The sequence below is a fragment of the Argentina silus genome (assembly GCF_951799395.1).
Source record: "Argentina silus genome assembly, chromosome: 12".
In the NCBI taxonomy this organism is placed as follows: Eukaryota; Metazoa; Chordata; class Actinopteri; order Argentiniformes; family Argentinidae; genus Argentina; species Argentina silus.
Genome location: NC_139666.1, coordinates 5363654 through 5381980, shown reverse-complemented (window position 1 = coordinate 5381980; position 18327 = coordinate 5363654). Strand labels below are relative to the sequence as shown.

The window sequence follows — 18327 nt, the reverse complement described above, 5'->3', positions numbered from 1 at the left end:
ACAGGCGAAAATATATGAGTTCACTCCCCTACAACACCCCTGGCAGTAACAACATGTTTATACACAAACCGAGTGTCAAGTACGGCACTTTATTTTAGAAAGCACTTTTTCCAGTCCAAAACAGTGTTTGTAAATGAAATATTTATTCCTATTAAACACAGTGATTATATTAACAAGTTCACGGCCTAATATACCGCTTAGCCTCATTAGACAGCATGAACCTCTTAAACACTGGCCTACTGCATGTATACATATTCCTTGCAGACATAGCAGACTTACCTGACACAGTAAGCTTTGCACTGGATGTCTGTTCACCAGCGGCAAATGTGTACTGGCCCTCTTCATCCTTCATGACATTAATGACAGTTAGGATGTAGCGCTTGCCCTTGGCTTCCATTTTGTACTTTCCACCGGCTTTAAGGTGTTGTTTCTTGAAGGTCCAGAGAGCATCAATGCCAGTGTGAGACAGCTCAACCTCAAATGATACATTCTGAGTTTCTGTGCATACACGGTCTTCCATATGTTTCACGATTTTAATTTCTGTAGAACAAAATATGTTGAATAAGGTTAGTCAAAGCAGGTTTTTAACCAGAAATCTGTGTGAAATATACATAAATGTACCCCAAAACAACAAATAGTGAGAAAAATTATAATTCAGTGAATTTGATATTATAACTAAATAAATTTGAGCCCGCATAACGTTGTACTCAATCACTTGCAAGCTCTCACACACAATAAAACATCTTACTTTCAACAGTCAATTTACAGCTGGAGTCAGCTTTGCCAACAACTAGCTTGTACTGTCCCTCATCAGAGGCAAAAGTCCTGTTGAGCACCAGACGCTGTTTGGATCCTTTTGCAACCATCTGGATTCTTTCGCTGGGCATCACAAGCTTATCATTGTGGTACCATTTCACTGAGCTGACATCTGCAGCAGAGATTTTAGCTTCCAAAACAGCCTTGGTGCCCTCAACTGAAGTAAGGTCTTGGAGTGGGGTCAATATATCAATTGCTGTGATATTCAAAGAAGAGAGGTTATGTTAAAAGTCAAATCATTGACAATAAAACGATTCAAATAAATATTGTGATTCAAGTTGATTAAGTTGCTTACTTTGAACTGTCAACTTTCCAGAAGTTGAGATATCCTGAGCTGGGACAACAAAGGAGTAAGATCCAGCATCGTCTCTGCTCACATTTTCAACAAGTAGCTTGTGGACCTGTTTATCAATGACAATGTGAATGCGATCCGTGGCAGAGATGGCTTGACCATTTTTCATCCAGGTCCCCTCAACATTCTCTTGAGAAAACCGCACTTCCAATTGGGCAATGTCACCCTCACAGATCGTCAGGTCAGAGAGGGGTTGCATCAGTGTCACAGGACGCACTTATAGGGAAGAGAAACATCAATATAAAGTCACTCCATATGCAGACGTTGTTTAACTTTTTACCCCACCTCAAGAGGGTAATAGTTGCCTTGACAGTGAACTTGAGAACTTTCAGAGATAGGTAGATAAATTACTAAGGTACTTACATTTCATCTTCAAGGTAGCACTTGTGTTGAAATCCCCCACTTTGAATGTGTATTTTCCCTGATCTTCTTTCTTGATATCTTTCACAGATAATGAGTGTCGTCCACGACGAGAGGAGGTCACATATTTGCTGCTCGGAGTGATTTCCTTGTTCTCGAAAAACCATGTTCCTTCAGCATCTTCCCGAGACACTTCACACTCAAATTCCCCAGAGTAGGTCTCTGGCACCTCAATGTTCTCCAGCTTCTTCACAATTTCCAGTGAGGCACCTGTACAAAAAGATAATCAACCATTGTACAACTATAATTAACATAGTTATAAGTCAGTATGATATACATCATACTTGCACTCCAGTGAAAGCAGTTTACTAAGAAAACTAGCCAACCTTCAACATGGATTCTAGCAGTTGTCCTAATGTCGTCCTCCTCAACGACAGCACAAGTGTATTCTGCATCATCCCTCATGCTGATGACCAGCACAGAAAGGAAATGAACCTTTCTGTCTGAGTGCATCCTATATTTGTCTCCAGAGTGAACCTCCACATTGTTCTTCAGCCATTTTACTTTAACGAAAGGCTCGTTTGTTTCACACTCAAAGGTAACCATGGTGTCCTTCTCTTTGGCACTGACATCCTCCAGTTCTTGAGTAAATTGGATAACTTGCTTGCCTGAAATGAAATACAGAAAATCATAGTTGATATACTTTACACTGTAAACTAGACTATACTGGCTGACTTAAAATTAAAGGGATAGTTGACTCTAAAATCTAATTTCTGTGATTAACCACATACCTTTCCTCTAGACAATCTACTGAGACACTTTTTAAGTCATCATCCTCCTTTATTTTGTAACTTGCACTTCTACATTTTCCAATGTAATGGAAGTAGATGGGGTCTTCTTTGTGGCCAGAAAATGTATGAAGTGAAAGTTGCTAAATAACAAGATGAATATGTAAAGTGTCTTGGTGTATTATCTGAAATTAGATTTTAGAGTGAACTATACCTTTAAGCACATATTTACCAGCTTTAGTATTAAACCGGACACACCAGAATTGTCAGTTTCTGACTATCTTGAGACATTAATTAATATAATCCTTGCATGAATTATAAATGGAAACAGATACTTTACCTTGTACCAACAGGAATGCATGGCTTGAAGTCTCTCCTGCGATATTGACGGCTTTGACCATGATGCTCGCAGAGTCGTCAGCTGTGACATCTCGGATCACTAATTCACACACATGGTCTTCAGGCCAGTACCAGTAAATACGATCTGATTTCTCCAGCAGAATTCCATTCTTGAACCACTGGCACTCAGGTTCTGGTCTACCAACAACTCTGACCTTGAAGCGAACCTCTTCAGTTTGAGTCACTGTCTGACTTGCAATACGTTCCAGGATCTTTGGAGCTTCCATGCTCGGAGAGAGCTGTACTCTTTCTGGTTTGATTATGGGAATAGTTAGTTTGCCTTCTTCCATTTCTTTTTTCTTCTCAGCCTCAGAGATCTCCTTCATATGATGAAGTAGTTCCTCCTTTCTCTTCCTAAGCATATCCTCATAGGACTCATCCTTCCTGCGAGACTTCAGCTCTACAGCAGTGATAGCTTCATAATAACCTTCCTCTGTCCTGCGCTTGAATTTGTTCCTCAACTCGTCTGTCTCCTCTGTGGATTTCTCATGGATGACTCTTTCAGTCTTCCTCAGTTTGACAACCTCCTTTGGCTGGGTGGGGTCAATAGGTCTGTCAACCTTCACAACATCAAAGGAAACTCTCCCATGTTCAGTTGACTCTTGTGCCTTTGGCTCAGGTGCACGGCGAAGGACGGCCCGGAAGTCCTCTCTTTGTGTGATCTCCAGCTTCACACTGTGCTCAGCTATACCCTGCGGGCTCTCAGCCAATACTTTGACATCTCCTGTATCATACGACTTGATGTCTACAATCTCAAGATAATAAATGCCATCATAGCGAAGTCTAAATCTCTTGCTTTTGCGAATGAGCTGTCCATTGAGGTACCAGTTGACCTTAGGTGTTGGATAACCGGTCACTCTGCAACGGAATCTTGCTATGTCACCTTCCAGCACTCTTGCTGGCTCAGGTAGAAGGACAATCTCAGGCTTTGTCTTCTCAGAACCTTCATCTACAGTGACTCCCGAAGGACCTCCCTCATGAGCCAAGCGCTCTATTTCATCAATTCTGTGTATTCCCTTCCTACCCTCAGGCAACTGGCTTTCCTCAACAAGGCTCTTCTCATCCTTAACAATCAGGGTGGCTGAGGTCTGGTCAACTCCAAACTTGTTAGTGGCTCTGCAGGTGATGACACCACTGTCTCTGGCATAAGCAACTTCAAAGTCAAGACTACAGTAGCCAAATTCATTAACCATGCGCAACCTGTTAGCAGCTGCCAGGGGTTTGCCATCATGCAACCACTCAACTACCATAATGGGGTCACCAATAGGGGTCAGCCTGCATTCAAAATGGACAGGACCAAAGCGCTTCAGTCTGACGGAGGTCAGCTTCTTCTTAAAATGAGGTTTCTGCTGCTTCTCCTTGTCATACAGGTCACCCTCCTCCCACTGCTCTTGGCCATAACGTAGATGCAAGGGTTCCAACTCTGGAGCTGCAATTTCCTTGGCCTTGTAAGTTCCCTTAGGAATAATTAGCCTCCTTTCTGGTTGAGGTTCAGCAAAATCAACCTCCACATTGACTCTGCAGCGAGTGGTATCTCTTCCAGCTTTGTTGATGGCTGTGGCTGTGTACCAAGCACTATCAGAGCCTGCCGTTGAAGGGATCTGGACTCTGGCTTCTCCTTTGTTGCCCTCAACCCTAAAACAAACATCTACATTAATACATTGTCATAATTCGTAACCATGTGATAAATTGATAATAAAAAATATGATTTAGGGCATTTGCATTTGCAATTGAGATTTTCTATTGATTATGTTATTTAATCCAGGACTAGGCTTAATCGGTGGTTTAACCTGTGTATGGTTAACAGGCTTGAAATTACTAGAGAGGTATTTACTGAATACTTGTGGCATTAACCTGAGATTACTCGAGTAACAATATTGTATTATAGCATTACTACACCGATTATAGTAATAAATTAGCAAAAACACATACTTGATATTTGGGTGCTTATGTTGGGAGATGATGTCACTGTTTTTCAGCCAGACAATGTCAGGGAGGGGGTTTCCGATGGCTTTGACAGCCAACTCAACCAGAGTGCCTTGCTTAACGCTGATGTTCTTCAGTTTCTCAATAAACTGGGGTCGAACCAAGTTTTCTTTAGCTGTAAATGGTGACAGTGGTGTAAATGGGTGAAATAAAGCACATGAAATGAAGTCAAAAATGCAGTATAATGTATTAATAATAACAATTGCTTTTGCACTTCAAGTAAGAAATTATTTTAAAGTTTGCTTGACAAAATTTACCATCAACTGTCAGAGTCATGGAAACAGAGGTTTTTCCAGCTCTGTTTTGAGCGACAACTGTCCACTCTCCAGAGTCATGGGGCAGGGCTGGAACCACAATCAGTGACTGAGTTCCATCTTCCTTAACAACTATCTTGTGGGTGTAGTCATTGACCACTTGTTGTCCTGTAAGCAAATGAACAAACAGATGTTTTAAAGAAAATAACAAACACATTTCTAGTATCTTGCCACGGTAGTCATGGTTTCACGTCACTTACCATTGTGGAACCAGTAGGTGTCAGGCATGGGTCTACCAACAACCTTCAGGTCAAATCTCGCAGTCTGCCCCTCAGAGCACTTGAATGAGGATGGCTTCAAGACAAACACAGGCTTGTACAGCCTCTCCAGCTGACTCTCATCAGTCTCATCAAGCCTACGTGCAGGAGAGCGACTGGAAGAGCGACCGGGAGAGCGACTGAGAGATCGCGGGGATGTAGACCTGACCAAATTCATATCAAAATCAGTAATGCTTCTGTAATGTACTTCCTAAGTTGTTATGACGACAATATGTTGAAACATGTGCATAAGAACAGTAGCAAAATATCTCACCGAATTCTCTGCATTGCCTCTGGCTGAGGTGTGTATCGCTGAGCTCCTCCTGCTGCAGTGGGTTCCACGTACAACTTGCCAGAGCTAACAGAATTTCCCTTCATGTTGCTAGCAAATGCTGTGTAAACACCCTCATCTTCTGGCAGCACCACAGGGAGACGTAGGCTGGCTCTCCCGTCCTGAAGAACCTCCATCTGGTAACGGCCGCCATGTCTGATGCGCTTGCCATCTTTATACCATGCAATCTTAGAAAGACAAAACAGAAATAAGCTTGATAGAACTCAGAAATATTTATGTTGTTTACAATTAGTGGTATTTGCTACAGTGTTGATATTGTTCCTTCACTACCTTGGGCAGTGGATTTCCTCCCATTTTGCAGTGGAAAGTAGCCCCCATTCCTTCCATGATCCTGTAGTTTTTCACGGGTGTGTCGAATGTCGACTGCACAGCCTCATGTTCTGCCACGTTCATGACCATCTCTTCCCGATCCTCAGTCACCAGTTCCTGGTAGGTAATCTTCAGGATGCGGAACTCAATCTCATGGATGATCCTCTCCTCAAATGCTGATATTTGGAATTCCTATAAGAAATGTCATCAATATTATAATAAAGCCTTTTTTGTCTTTTCTGTATGGTGATAGAAGTGGCTGAGAACAACCAAACTTCATCACATCACAATTATAATTTAACTTATTTTGATCTAAATACCTGCTCAGACACAAAGGTTTGCCTCATCTGTGTTTGCTGGGCCATTCTCCTCTGCATGACCATCTGTTCCTGGTCATATTCACTCACAACAACAGGGGGTACATCTCCCACTTTGGGCTCCTGCACCATTGTAGTCACTTCAGTCTTAAATGTAATTTCGTGTTTCTTAATGTAGGCGTCATATTCCTCTGTAAACACGAATAAAGATGCATGAACAAATGAGCTAGTTTTACATACGTTTTGATTTACTGTCCAATTTGAATTGTATTATTTATTTCATAATGTGCTCATATCAATATTAAATACTAACCTTCCTCGAGGAGGCTGGCTGAGGCAGAAGCTTCTCCAAGCTGGTTCTTGACAAAGATGGAGTACTCTCCCGCATCATCAGCAAATGTCATGGAGATCTCCAATTTACACTCTCCAGTTTCCTTCTTGTAGGCAACTTTATATCTATTAGATGAATATAGAATACATGTCAGCACAATCAATTATCATTACACTCGGCTGTGAAAAGGCAAAATGAAGACTAATGAAAAATGAGTTACAAGTACCTGTATCCAGTAGTAAGGGGTACTCCACTCTTCTTCCAGAAAATGTGGGGCTTGGGGCTGCCTCCGATTTGGCACTCAAAGACCACACGTCCACCCTCCTCCAACTTCTGCATAGTTGGCTTCTTAATAAAGAAGGGAGCGGTGGGAGCTGTTTCCACAGACTCTGCAACGCCACTCACCTCCATGGTTTCCACCTTTGCTTCCATGGCAAAGCTTGGAGGACATTTTAGAGATAATTAGGGCAAAGTCCATGTTAAACAGTGCATTGAATAAGATTATTTAATTCTGCATTTCCATTTCCATAGCTCAATGAAGGAAGCTTCACTATGATTTGCTTGAATTGAGAGTCAGGTGCAGTGACGTCATTTTTTGCTCAGTCCACATATGCCACTATTCTGAAGTGAATCGGCCAAGATTCTCAATGTCGTGGAATGAAATGTAATAACTTACTGTTTCTCTTGTGTAGTTCCAAATTCAGTTGCTGTTGTCAGCTCTTCTCGGCTCTCAATCTCCTCTGATACTAGAATGAAGAAATGAATCAAATTTTAAACAGCTTATTCATAACCCCCATCCCCAATGAAACGGAATGTCCAGCTTGTCCGAATCTTCCCCTGCCCCTACAGAAGGGGTGTAAGTCACACAAATGGAATCAAATACACATACTGTAGTCAATCAAACGTCAAACTGCAATGCTTTTGATTAAAATCATGAAAAGCCTCCCAACTAGTATGAAATTATCAAATGGTGTGCATTTGATTTGACTGTTTAACATGTAATAACAGTTGGTCGAATGGTTGTTCTCATGACTTCAATTGTGACATATGACTTGACTACTATTTGTTTGATTTGAGAGCTCATTTGTTAATTCAAAATACAGGAGTGCAGTATGTAGTTGAATGCTTATGTGTTTCATTCATATTTTTCTGATTTACAACCGTGATGCCTCTATAGGTTGGGTAAAATATTATCGTTTCAATCCATTGATCTAGCAAAAGCCTGTTCTGTCAGGGGTCAGTCAGGGGTCAGTCAGGGGTCAGTAAGTCATTAATCTTGTTGTTCTATTATTACCTTTGACCAGCAGGTAGCAGGAAGTGCTTTTTGTTCCAGCTTCGCTGGTGGCAGTGCAAGTGAAGCGACCGCTGTCTTCTGCAAAGGCCTCACGGATCACCAGACGAGCAAATCCGCTCTCATAAGTGATCTGGAAGTCAATGGAGCTCTCAATTCTGTAGTCCTCTCTGAACCACATGATGCCAGGGGCAGGGTGACCAGTGATCTGGCATTCCAGAGTCACAGATTCACCCTCAGTCACAGTCATGTTCTTTAACGCCTGAAAATGAAATGCAATATTTTTTTATATTGTTGACATTTTGAAAGATATGGAAAAGACAAGATAAGGTCACAATATATTGTTAATCAGATAACTAATAAGTTGTTAGACCTGGCATACAGCCATAAGATAAATACTTACTGCCAATAGAGTGGGTGGCACAACTGGCTCTTGAGCAGGCAGAGGAACTGCTGCTGTCTCCACAACCTGTGTAAAAGAAATGCATATCAGTCACAGAAAGTGCCAAACACTAAGCTCACCATCCCAATTTCAATTCTGTAACTGTGTAAGATGGATGAAATGGAAGCAAGTTAGACTGAATCCGTGAAGGCAATGACCAGTGGTGTGACAGGCTGAGAACAGAGAGAGGAAGAGAAGAAAAGGAGGAGAGGAGCAGGGTGGGTTTCCTCCATGGGGTCTGAAACAGACAGACGGCTGTGGAGTTGTAGTGAAAGAAGAGGTTTTAACCAATGACACACAGGTGAGAGTCCACACAATGTTATTGTTGTCAAGAGAGAACAACAGTCCAGACTACAAACCTGTGGCTCCCAATCCTCATACATTTGCTCCATGCCCCCTGTATATGTAGCGCCTATCTGACTTTGTAACTGCGTGTCGAACTGCATCTGATATCTCTCGGTGATATCTTTAAATGGCGGTGGGGTCGACTCTGCCATCACTCTTGTCTCCACAACCTTATGAGATGGAGGCTTGACTGGCTTGATGATCTTTTGAGCAGCAGAGGTTGAGGATAGCTCTTTTTGCAGTGTGGCAATAGCAGAACCTGCTCTTGAGACCTGACCAACCCAAGGAGAACAGCATTATCATCACAAACCATAACAAAGCATTATGAAATGTTTGCTTTGTTAGAGTATGATCACTCAGGTTAAGTGAGAACTCAAAACGATTGTGAATGACAATGGGTACTAATGGTGATTATTAGTTTATGCGCGATATTAGCTAAATCAAAATAAAATATTGATCAACTGAATTTGATTGTCATGAGATGAGGGGTGAAAATTAAGTTATTCAGAATGTACAATTTACAATTTACCCTACGCAAAAACGACGGTGCAGACTGAATATGTTAAGACTGTGTGTGAGTTAAGATTAAATTATGTTTTTTATACAGAAACAGAAACTACAGAGTATTACCGATGCATAAACTCTACATAGTTGTACCTATGCTTACCTCATAGCTATGTTCAGGTTTAGGAACGGTAACTTTTGAAACTGTGAAATGTGGAATTGGGGATGGTGCGAGAGCAGAGTCCACATGGGTGGTCATTTCTGTACTTCTTTGGATCTAAATTGACCAACAGAGGGCGATAGTGAGAGGAGAACCAGCTCATTTAAAGGTGTATATATATATATATATATATATGGAATGGTATATATATGGTATATATATTTCTCTGAGAAAACAGCATCTTTTTCTGGGAAAGGTAGCAAACCTGAGACATTTGAATACACTGTTCATCAGAAGTGTGAACGGCTGTGGGCATCTGAACAGCATCGGTTGTCACGGTGACATGTTGCTCGGTAGTCAGCATTGTCTGCTGTGTCAAATCAGATTCTAAAGCTTCCTCTTCAGCATGACCGCCCTCTGCATGCACAGGCTTCCGAACACGTGCCAGGTCGACAGCAGCGAGCACTGTGGCCACGGCCTCAGCCTTTTTCCCACCCTCACCCTGGAGACAACAAGCAGTGGATGTGATACAGCACATAGATCTCATATCATCCATGGCAGTTGATAGAGAACCAGAAAACAGATTCACAATGGGATGACACAAACACGGTAAAGCAGCTTAGGGACAGGTTTCCTGTACACAAATTAAGCCATGCCCTCCATTAAATTGCTCGGTTGAAGTCTGTATCTGGGAAACCGTCAAAATGGAATCATTAGTTTTGTTGAGTTGAGTTGTGTCAAACATGATGCATCCAGGTGTTCAATCTAGTTACCAGGAATTCAGATACACATGTAATTCAGACTTGGGATGACCTATACTTGTGCACACTCTGATCACATCTAGTCCTGGGTTCAAATAATATTTGAAATCGTTTAAAATACATTTGCTATGTGCTGTTTTTCCTCAGGCAGCTGAGGAAATTCGGTACGGACCCCCAGATCCTTACAAACTTTTATAGATGCACCATAGAGAGTATCCTGACCAGCTGTATCACCACCTTGCATAGATTACTTTTTCATATGACCACTGATGGATAGATGATTCACTCACTTAGACAAATGTATTTGTTGTAATTCGCTTTGGACAAATGCGTCTGCTAAATGCCATAAATGTAAATGTAAATTATTGAATTGTTGTTGCTGCTTTGTTGAGTGTGGAGCAAGATCCCAAAACATTTCACTTGTCTATTACAACTGTATGCGATAAGTGACAAATATAATTTGAATTGATTTGATTTGATTTGATTTGATTTGATTTGATTTGATTTGATTTGATTTGATTTGATTTGATTTGATTTAATTTCATTCTCATTTCATTGGGCTAGCCGTGTGCCAGGAAAACAATGGAAAAGTCTCCAAAGTGCAAAGCCCACCCACCTGGCACTCCAGGCAGGCTCAAGCAAACGCTGAAAGTGTTGGAAAAATGTCAAGTACTACTTGAACCCAGGTCTGATCACATCATTGTTGCCCGACAATACCGCCTTATTTGTCAAACGTGGAATAGTGCAGATAGTGCTTTGTGGGGGCTGTTTAGTGAGAAGACAGAGACTGTGGTGTCTATGTAAATGCTGCTCATACAGTATGCAGGCAAAGAGTGTGGTTTTAGACAGTGATCAAAGAAGAGTTCACATCGATCGTGTCATCTGAAGTTAAACTACCTGCTCCTGAGTCATCGGCATACATGTGGCAGATGTGGAGATTTCCAAATCTCTGTGTTCTACCACAATCTCATCAGTGTGTGTCTGTATGTCTTGTTCAAAAGCCAAGTCTGGTGTAATCTATATGACAAACATGGCCGGGGGGGAGGAGAATACAATTAGGTGGATGATGATGGTACAGACATGAACATGTGGGGGAGCCAAGCATCACACCGAAGGAAATATAAAAAATATCAAAGATGATCAACTGTATGTCACACTGAAATTTCAGATTAACTTTCAAGGTCTGCCGGGGATAAGAGTTAAGAGTAAGGGGAATATTTGATGGAAGTGAAGAGGTGACAGGGTGGTACAGTAGTTTGCTACCTTATCTACCTGTTCCCCTGTGGACAGTAAGTGGACTGTAGAAGTGCTTGTCTCTGTACTGGACAGCTCTGTAAAACCAGACTGCTGCTTGCGGCTGCGTGCCTGGTCCACTGCAGCTACCACGGTAGCGACCGCAATTGTTTTATCATCCTGGTCATGCTGCTCCTAGTATACATTAGTGGAATTAGGATCCAGCCATCAGATAAAAATGTTCAGGCATCACATAATTTAAACTACATAATAAGTCATGTTATATTCAACAATGTTTGACATTATGTTCAATCAAACATATTAGACAGAGCAATAGACAGAGCAATGCAATCTTTCAATCCCTGTGAAATGTCGTGCAAATACACAGACATGCCACTAGAGGGCTCTCGAACAAAATGAAGGGGCCACAAGGGGGATGTTATTACCTCTTTGACAGAGGCACCAGTCACTTGCTGTTGTTGTGAGCCCTCCCAGTGCTGCTCCATGCGGAGATGGGTGGCGGAGGTCTGGATACTGGTGGCTGCAGAGGTCATGCTAGTGTAGCTTGCCTCTGCCATGTACTCTCCCATCTTCCAAGGTGGAAGGACTTCCGCGCCCTGCGCCATCTGTTTACGAGTCATGATTGGTGACTTGACAGGTCTGATGGGTGAGACGGACAGTCTCGAGGCGGGGGACACGGGCCTGAGGGAGAAAATGACTCAGCAATCAAAACTCAAGTTGTCATTCTACGACACAATGTTCTTATTCCCTTTGAGGACCGAAATAAATGCTCTTCTAATGTTATTTCTTAAGTTATATTATTGCACTCAAAGAAAACCTAAGCATATCCTCTCACTTTTTTGTAAATGTAATATTGATTATAAAGTAAAGTGTTACCTGACTGGGGTTGGAGTTGGACCCTTTACATGTCTCACTGGTGAGGGAGACTGATGACGTCCCCCTGCAATCTTGGATGTCAGAGATGGTTGAGTTGGGGACTTGGAGGTTGGCTTTGGAGGCACACGTGGGGGAGTCTTGTGTGATAGTTGCTGGATCATGACACCCCCTTCAACTTGCATTTCCATCATGGCTGAACTGCTGGACTGGAAATGAGCATCCACTCTCTGACAACAAAACCAAATAAGAATGTGTGTTTTTAATCAGCCGAAAGTATTCTATCTCATAAACGTGGCCATGAGTAAGACTTCTCTTACCCTTTCAACTCTGGTCTGGCGAGACTGAGAAATCTGGGAGGCTGAAATCACAGTTTTAGTCTTCTTTGCAGGCACAGCTTCTTCACCTAGACACAATGAATATGTTAATGTAGCATCAAAATGATTCAACGTGATGAAAGCTATTATGTATGGTGGATCAAAACCTCTATATGTAATTCATTGGACATTACCCGGTTTCAATTTGAAACATTTTCCTCCATAACACATGGATGCATTTGGAAGTAGTCAAATGTTGTTGCTTTTGTCAAATGTTTTCAGTCAAATCTCAAGATCACTACAGTGTATACTATAACCAATGTTCAGATCAACCATTTGTATTCAACTAATTGTAGAAATAGAGGGTGGGTGACAGGATATCACTTTACACTATGTAGCTCCATAGCTGTGTATTAACACTGTTATTACTTTAGCAACAAAACGGCATCAAATAGTAACTCATGTTGTATAGTAATTTCAACAAGATACCACACCACATCAAACTGTAACCTGTAACATTCAGTCTTGAACATCTTACTGCACCTCACACACTCATTTCTACATAATAATGGACATAATATTCTGTATTGTCTGTCCTGTCACATAGCTGTATATGTATAGTATATGTCGGTGAATGGAGAGCTCCCCACCACTAATTCGACCTATCACGGTTGTGTGGCAATACAGTTATATTTTATCTTGTTTCTTGTAACCATGCCTGAATGCTAGACATGGACACTCAATCACACATGTATAAACAAGGCTATACGTACACACAAAAACTTACCCCCACACTAACTCACACACCATAACTGCATGCATTAACAGTTCTACTCACCTTGAACCAGTAGTTCAGCAGTGGAGGTAGCCCGTCCACTGCTGTTTGAAGCGTTAACCGAGTATGTTCCAGAATCCTCTGGGAAGGCTTCGGCAATCAGCAAACTGTAAAGGTCTCCTTCTTGAACAATCTGAAAGTCGGCGGAGCTCTGTATCTCAGCTCCCTCTCTGTAGAACTTTACCACAGGTGTAGGGATTCCTGTCACACGAACATCCAGTCTCACTTGGCTTCCTTGTCTCACGGTCATACTCTGAAGTCTCTGAATAAAGTTGGGTGGCGCAGTCTCCGCTGTGAAATCACATTTAGAATAAGGTAAGGTACAGTATTTGGCTGTAGCCCAGCGTTAAAGGGTGAGTGATAGGATAGCACTTCACACTATGTAGCTCAATACCTGTGTAGCTGTGTTATAACACTTGTTATTACTTTTAGGAATACAAAATTCTATCAAATAGTAACTCATGCACTCATTACATAGTCATTTCAAACTGATACCTCACCACATTAATTTATACTGACATCAGTGAGTATACTGAAGTATTTTTTGCTGAACAGAAGGAGAAAGAGAGAAGAAGAAAGTCTCACCTGTAACAAGAAGTTCAGCGGTGCTAGTGGCTTGTCCAGCTCCATTGGTGGCTCTCACAGAAAATCTTCCACTGTGTGCGGCGGTCACAGCGGGGATCGTCAGAACAGCGCGGCCATCGCTGAACGAGATCTGTGCGCCGGGCAGAGCCGCAGCAGAAAGAACCTGGCCATCACGAAACCAGCTCACCTCAGGAACTGGAGCACCTTTAGATTAAGTCAACATTCTTGTCAACAGAGCATATGATGATGGTGAAACATTTGATGTGCAATGCTACTAATTCTTGATTCATTACACATACAGTACCCCTGTTTAGACATTCTTAAAGGGACTCTCCAGTCCAAAAAAAATAGTTTGTGAAATGTTTTCAGATCTCAAAAGTAGTCTATTGTAAATCTATTGCAATGTATGGAATAGAGAAACATGTCATAATTTCTTGATATTATTTGATGCTGATCTTTTCCATTATTTGGTGATGAAGCATCCACACAACAGATGGCGTGAGACATTAAATCATCCTGACAATAGACAGATTTTGAGGTCTGAAATGATCTGACAAACTTTGATTTTAGAGTGGACTGTCCCTTTAAGTTTGCTATTTTTGAGTGAGGCACAGTTTAAGGACATAAGAGGTCTGCTTACCACTAACTTGAGCCTCAAACGTTGCGGCACTACCCTCTAGTGCCACAACGCTTTGCAGCGGCTGTGTAAACGTTGGTGCTGTTGTTGACATTTTGGTAGACACCCTGAGAGACACAACAGAACAAAACATCACCAAACCAACAAAGAGCAATCCACCTTTCAGCTCATCTCTGAGTTTTACAGGAAAACCTCAGTTTCAAAGCATCTCCATTTGCGCTCATAGTTTTTATTTTTAGCTGCTGAGGGTTCTAATCGCAGTGTTGCGTCCAGCACCTGGCTTAAAGGAGCCTGTCACTTGAGATATGAGAGGCTCCAAGAGGTCTGGGTGTCAGGCCAAACACTGGGACACTGCTCCCCCTGACAGCTCACAGACAAGACTGTAACAACTGGCCAGCCTCACCACTCAGGAGAATCGCCCCTCACACTCAATTAAACAACAGCTGTCCAACAAGCCTTCCATCAACACTTAATCACGTAGCATACACAATCAAAATTATATTATGTCAGGTAATGAGTACATTTGTGAGAATGTAATAGATGCTTTATAACGACAACTCAGTTTAAGCCACAAAGCCACAAACCTTAAGTTCCAAACTATCAATTGTGGTTATACTATACAAGAGAATTCATTCAGCCAGTTTTAAGTTGCAGATGGATTTGTTTTTGTAAAACAATTAAGTAAAACGTGATTTCATTCATGAACAGTTGAAAATCCAAATTATAATGTACATACATACCAAACATTGCAAAAGTAAAGTTACAAAAACCCTTTGAGAGTTTATTCACAGATTCAACATCTTTGACAAAGCAGGAGTTAGATTGGCAGGCGTTATTCAACCAGACAATAATAGGAATTGAGCAGTATTGTTTAACATGAACTTCAATCCTTGTCTAAGGACATATGGAGCATTTTTTATGGGACCTATATTTAGCCTAATCCTGGACTAAAAGGACTGGCATGGCGTGTCAATCGAAAATCCACAACTAGGCTTAATCTATTTACGGGAAACTGCCCCTTGGATTCCCCAAACATCCATAGAGTGTGAAAACTCTGTAATCAATGAACAAGGGCACAATGAAATAATGGTACGAATAAAGATGACATAGCACAATAATTCTTCATCCATAGATACAGTAGCCATTAGGTGTCACTTGAGTTACTCAACCTAAACTTTGACCAGCTCAGTCCTGTCTCATTCATCTCAGTTACAGGACAAACACTTCAACACCCACTGTTCTAACCGACGTTAAGAATGAATTAGAATAGAAAACTACTCAGAACTGTAAACTTCCGATATAACAGTGGGTATATGTAACTCAAACAGCAGACTCTAAAAATATCCTGTACGAGGCTTGACTGACAGTCACCATGTGGCACATAGCTGGAGGTGCAACTGATAGCCCTGCTGCTGATTCCCTTAAAAAGACATCATGACCCAGCTGGGACACCACTCTAATGCTATCAGGGGCTATTCTTGGCTGTTCTCAAATCATTGCACCATATAATAACCTTGAAAATGAAAAGTCTTCAAAAGCTGACATCTTAAAAGAAAACCTCCTTTAATGTTTCCCATAGCATATTTGACACACTTGTCCCAAATTAGGTCCCAAATTGTCTCATATCATTCTTTTGAACTATGTAAATTCAAGTCACATAAGAATACAATATGAATACCGAAACACTGCATTGGCACAGGGTCAAAGTTTAATGAACTTAAGTTACTTACTTGTATCCACAAGGATGCCTAGAATTGATGGGACTAAGCCCAGAAGTTTTGTGTCTTCAAAAAACAATCTCCTTATCCAGAAATGTTGTTGGAAAATCCAAATGTGAGAACAGTTTAGCCTCAACAAAACCCAAAAAACAAAACTACACAGTGTGTAACCCGTGTAGTTTTGCTTTTTCTTCCTACGCAATCCCTACACCCGAGGCAAGGCTGGGAATGCTCCAACTGCTCAGAAGTGACAATATGGTTGTGTTACTTTTTATACCCCTGGACAACTCGGCATCATCAGCGCATCTTCCCACCCCATTGGTCTGCTTCTCAGCAGAGGCATTATGGGTGTTGGTGGCCATTTTATGCAATCTCACACCTGTCACTCACTTTACTTAACATTGTCCAGGCACTGTTGTCACTGCGTGGGTCAACTACCTTTGTTTTACACAGAAAACATAGATTTATATGACATTCCTTCTGTATAAGAATGATCCACCCTTTACTTTCCTAACACTATCCCCATGGCAATCTCTGTTGTAAACACTGAATATGCCAGTCATCAATAGATTGACCAAAAGTTAAGAGGCTGTTGCTGTCACTCAAGTGTTGGCCTACCCCCATCATCACATCAGTAGCCAGACAGGGATAATTGATGCCAGCAGAGACGGTGAAAGAAATGGATTGCCTTAAAACACCATTGTTTAGAAGAAGAAGAAGAAGAAGAAGACTCTTTATTTGGCCATGCAATCAATTCTCATCAATTGTAGGAATTTGACACATGCACACCCCTCCCGAGACAACACACACACACACACACACATCACACCCCCAAGGGAGAACAGAGCTCTGGGCACAGGGCAGCCATATTCGGCGCCGCTGGAGCAGTTAGGGGTTAAGTGCCTTGCTCAAGAGCACAACGGCAGTGGTAGGAGCCTTAGATATGACGCCAGTAACCTTCCAGTTACCAGCTCACATCCGGCTCCCTCCTAGGGTGGGGATCGAACCTCCCGATTGCTGGCCGGCCTCTCTAACCTCTAGGCCACCTGCCGCCCAATCGTTTAGTAAATATACCGGTGGCAGTATTGCAAGAACTGCTGTGCCAACTTATTGTATCCAAATGTAGATGTCTCAGTGACATATAAATATTTGGATTTATATGTGTATCATTTACTTATGAGTGAATTATGTGACAAAAGGGTTGTATGGAACTTAGTTCTACACATGAATGTATAAGTTATTGAAAAGTTATCCCACTCCTTCCCCCACACACAATATTATCCAATAAAATCCAGACTTTTTCCAGACATTTTTATTTATTTGATAAAGAAGTGCAGTCATAAAATGGTGGCAGAGTTAAGCGTATTGGATGCGTGTTATATTTTGTAGGGTGTGAAATATAGCCTCCAGCTCATTCGGCAACAACTTGTTTCGAAAGTGAGACCTCTTGACATTACCTGCGTGCCCACTACCCGCTTGCAAAATGATATAATCCTAGACAGCTAAAAGGAGCTCTGTTGTTGTTAGCAGATCTGCATCTTCGCAGCAATAACATTGCTAGCTGAATGCCGGAGTAGGCCTACATTATAAATCTACAGTATCAGAAGTATCCCGCTTGCATTGTAAATTGATTGCAGCTTTTAGCTAACTGTAAGTGGATGATGGTCATGCAACACCATTATGTTGCTGTCCCCTGGCTGCCCCATCCTGTTGCATGTCCTTGCTCGTGGCTTATATATATATGCCATTTAGCTGACGCTTTTATCCAAAGCGACTAACATCGCAGTGAGTGCATACATTTCTGTATATATGGTCCCAGCGGGAATCAAACCCACAACCTAAGCGTTGTTAGCGCCATGCTCTACCGAATGAGCCACAGAGGACCATGCAGCACAAGCGATCTCACACAGCAGCAGTTGATTTATAATTTAAATGTCGGGGGAAACACTATATGCATTTATATGTCTAGGGAAGCTGATTATTAGATAGATAGCAAGCTAGCTAACTATAGCCCTTATAATTTG

The 18327-nt window shown here is 41.7% G+C and overlaps 1 protein-coding gene across 1 annotated transcript in view; it reads right to left on the bottom strand.

The window, feature by feature from the left end:
• The window catches only part of ttn.2 (titin, tandem duplicate 2), a gene marked incomplete at its 5' end in the record, with an annotated part of 160038 nt that extends 145359 nt beyond the window's left edge, over nucleotides 1-14679 (bottom strand). The window contains 27 exons of the mRNA XM_083682079.1: nucleotides 280-540; nucleotides 749-1012; nucleotides 1112-1384; nucleotides 1532-1798; nucleotides 1915-2196; nucleotides 2657-4350; nucleotides 4648-4816; nucleotides 4959-5123; nucleotides 5216-5436; nucleotides 5547-5791; nucleotides 5895-6125; nucleotides 6254-6441; nucleotides 6564-6706; nucleotides 6808-7020; nucleotides 7258-7327; nucleotides 7876-8134; nucleotides 8276-8341; nucleotides 8674-8931; nucleotides 9327-9440; nucleotides 9589-9825; nucleotides 11357-11512; nucleotides 11764-12019; nucleotides 12215-12441; nucleotides 12532-12617; nucleotides 13367-13654; nucleotides 13949-14152; nucleotides 14589-14679. Of these exons, the coding sequence (XP_083538205.1) occupies nucleotides 280-540; nucleotides 749-1012; nucleotides 1112-1384; nucleotides 1532-1798; nucleotides 1915-2196; nucleotides 2657-4350; nucleotides 4648-4816; nucleotides 4959-5123; nucleotides 5216-5436; nucleotides 5547-5791; nucleotides 5895-6125; nucleotides 6254-6441; nucleotides 6564-6706; nucleotides 6808-7020; nucleotides 7258-7327; nucleotides 7876-8134; nucleotides 8276-8341; nucleotides 8674-8931; nucleotides 9327-9440; nucleotides 9589-9825; nucleotides 11357-11512; nucleotides 11764-12019; nucleotides 12215-12441; nucleotides 12532-12617; nucleotides 13367-13654; nucleotides 13949-14152; nucleotides 14589-14679 (6928 nt within the window). The remainder of the gene's footprint in view (nucleotides 1-279; nucleotides 541-748; nucleotides 1013-1111; nucleotides 1385-1531; nucleotides 1799-1914; nucleotides 2197-2656; nucleotides 4351-4647; nucleotides 4817-4958; nucleotides 5124-5215; nucleotides 5437-5546; nucleotides 5792-5894; nucleotides 6126-6253; nucleotides 6442-6563; nucleotides 6707-6807; nucleotides 7021-7257; nucleotides 7328-7875; nucleotides 8135-8275; nucleotides 8342-8673; nucleotides 8932-9326; nucleotides 9441-9588; nucleotides 9826-11356; nucleotides 11513-11763; nucleotides 12020-12214; nucleotides 12442-12531; nucleotides 12618-13366; nucleotides 13655-13948; nucleotides 14153-14588) is intronic.
• Nucleotides 14680-18327: the final 3648 nt, after the last annotated feature.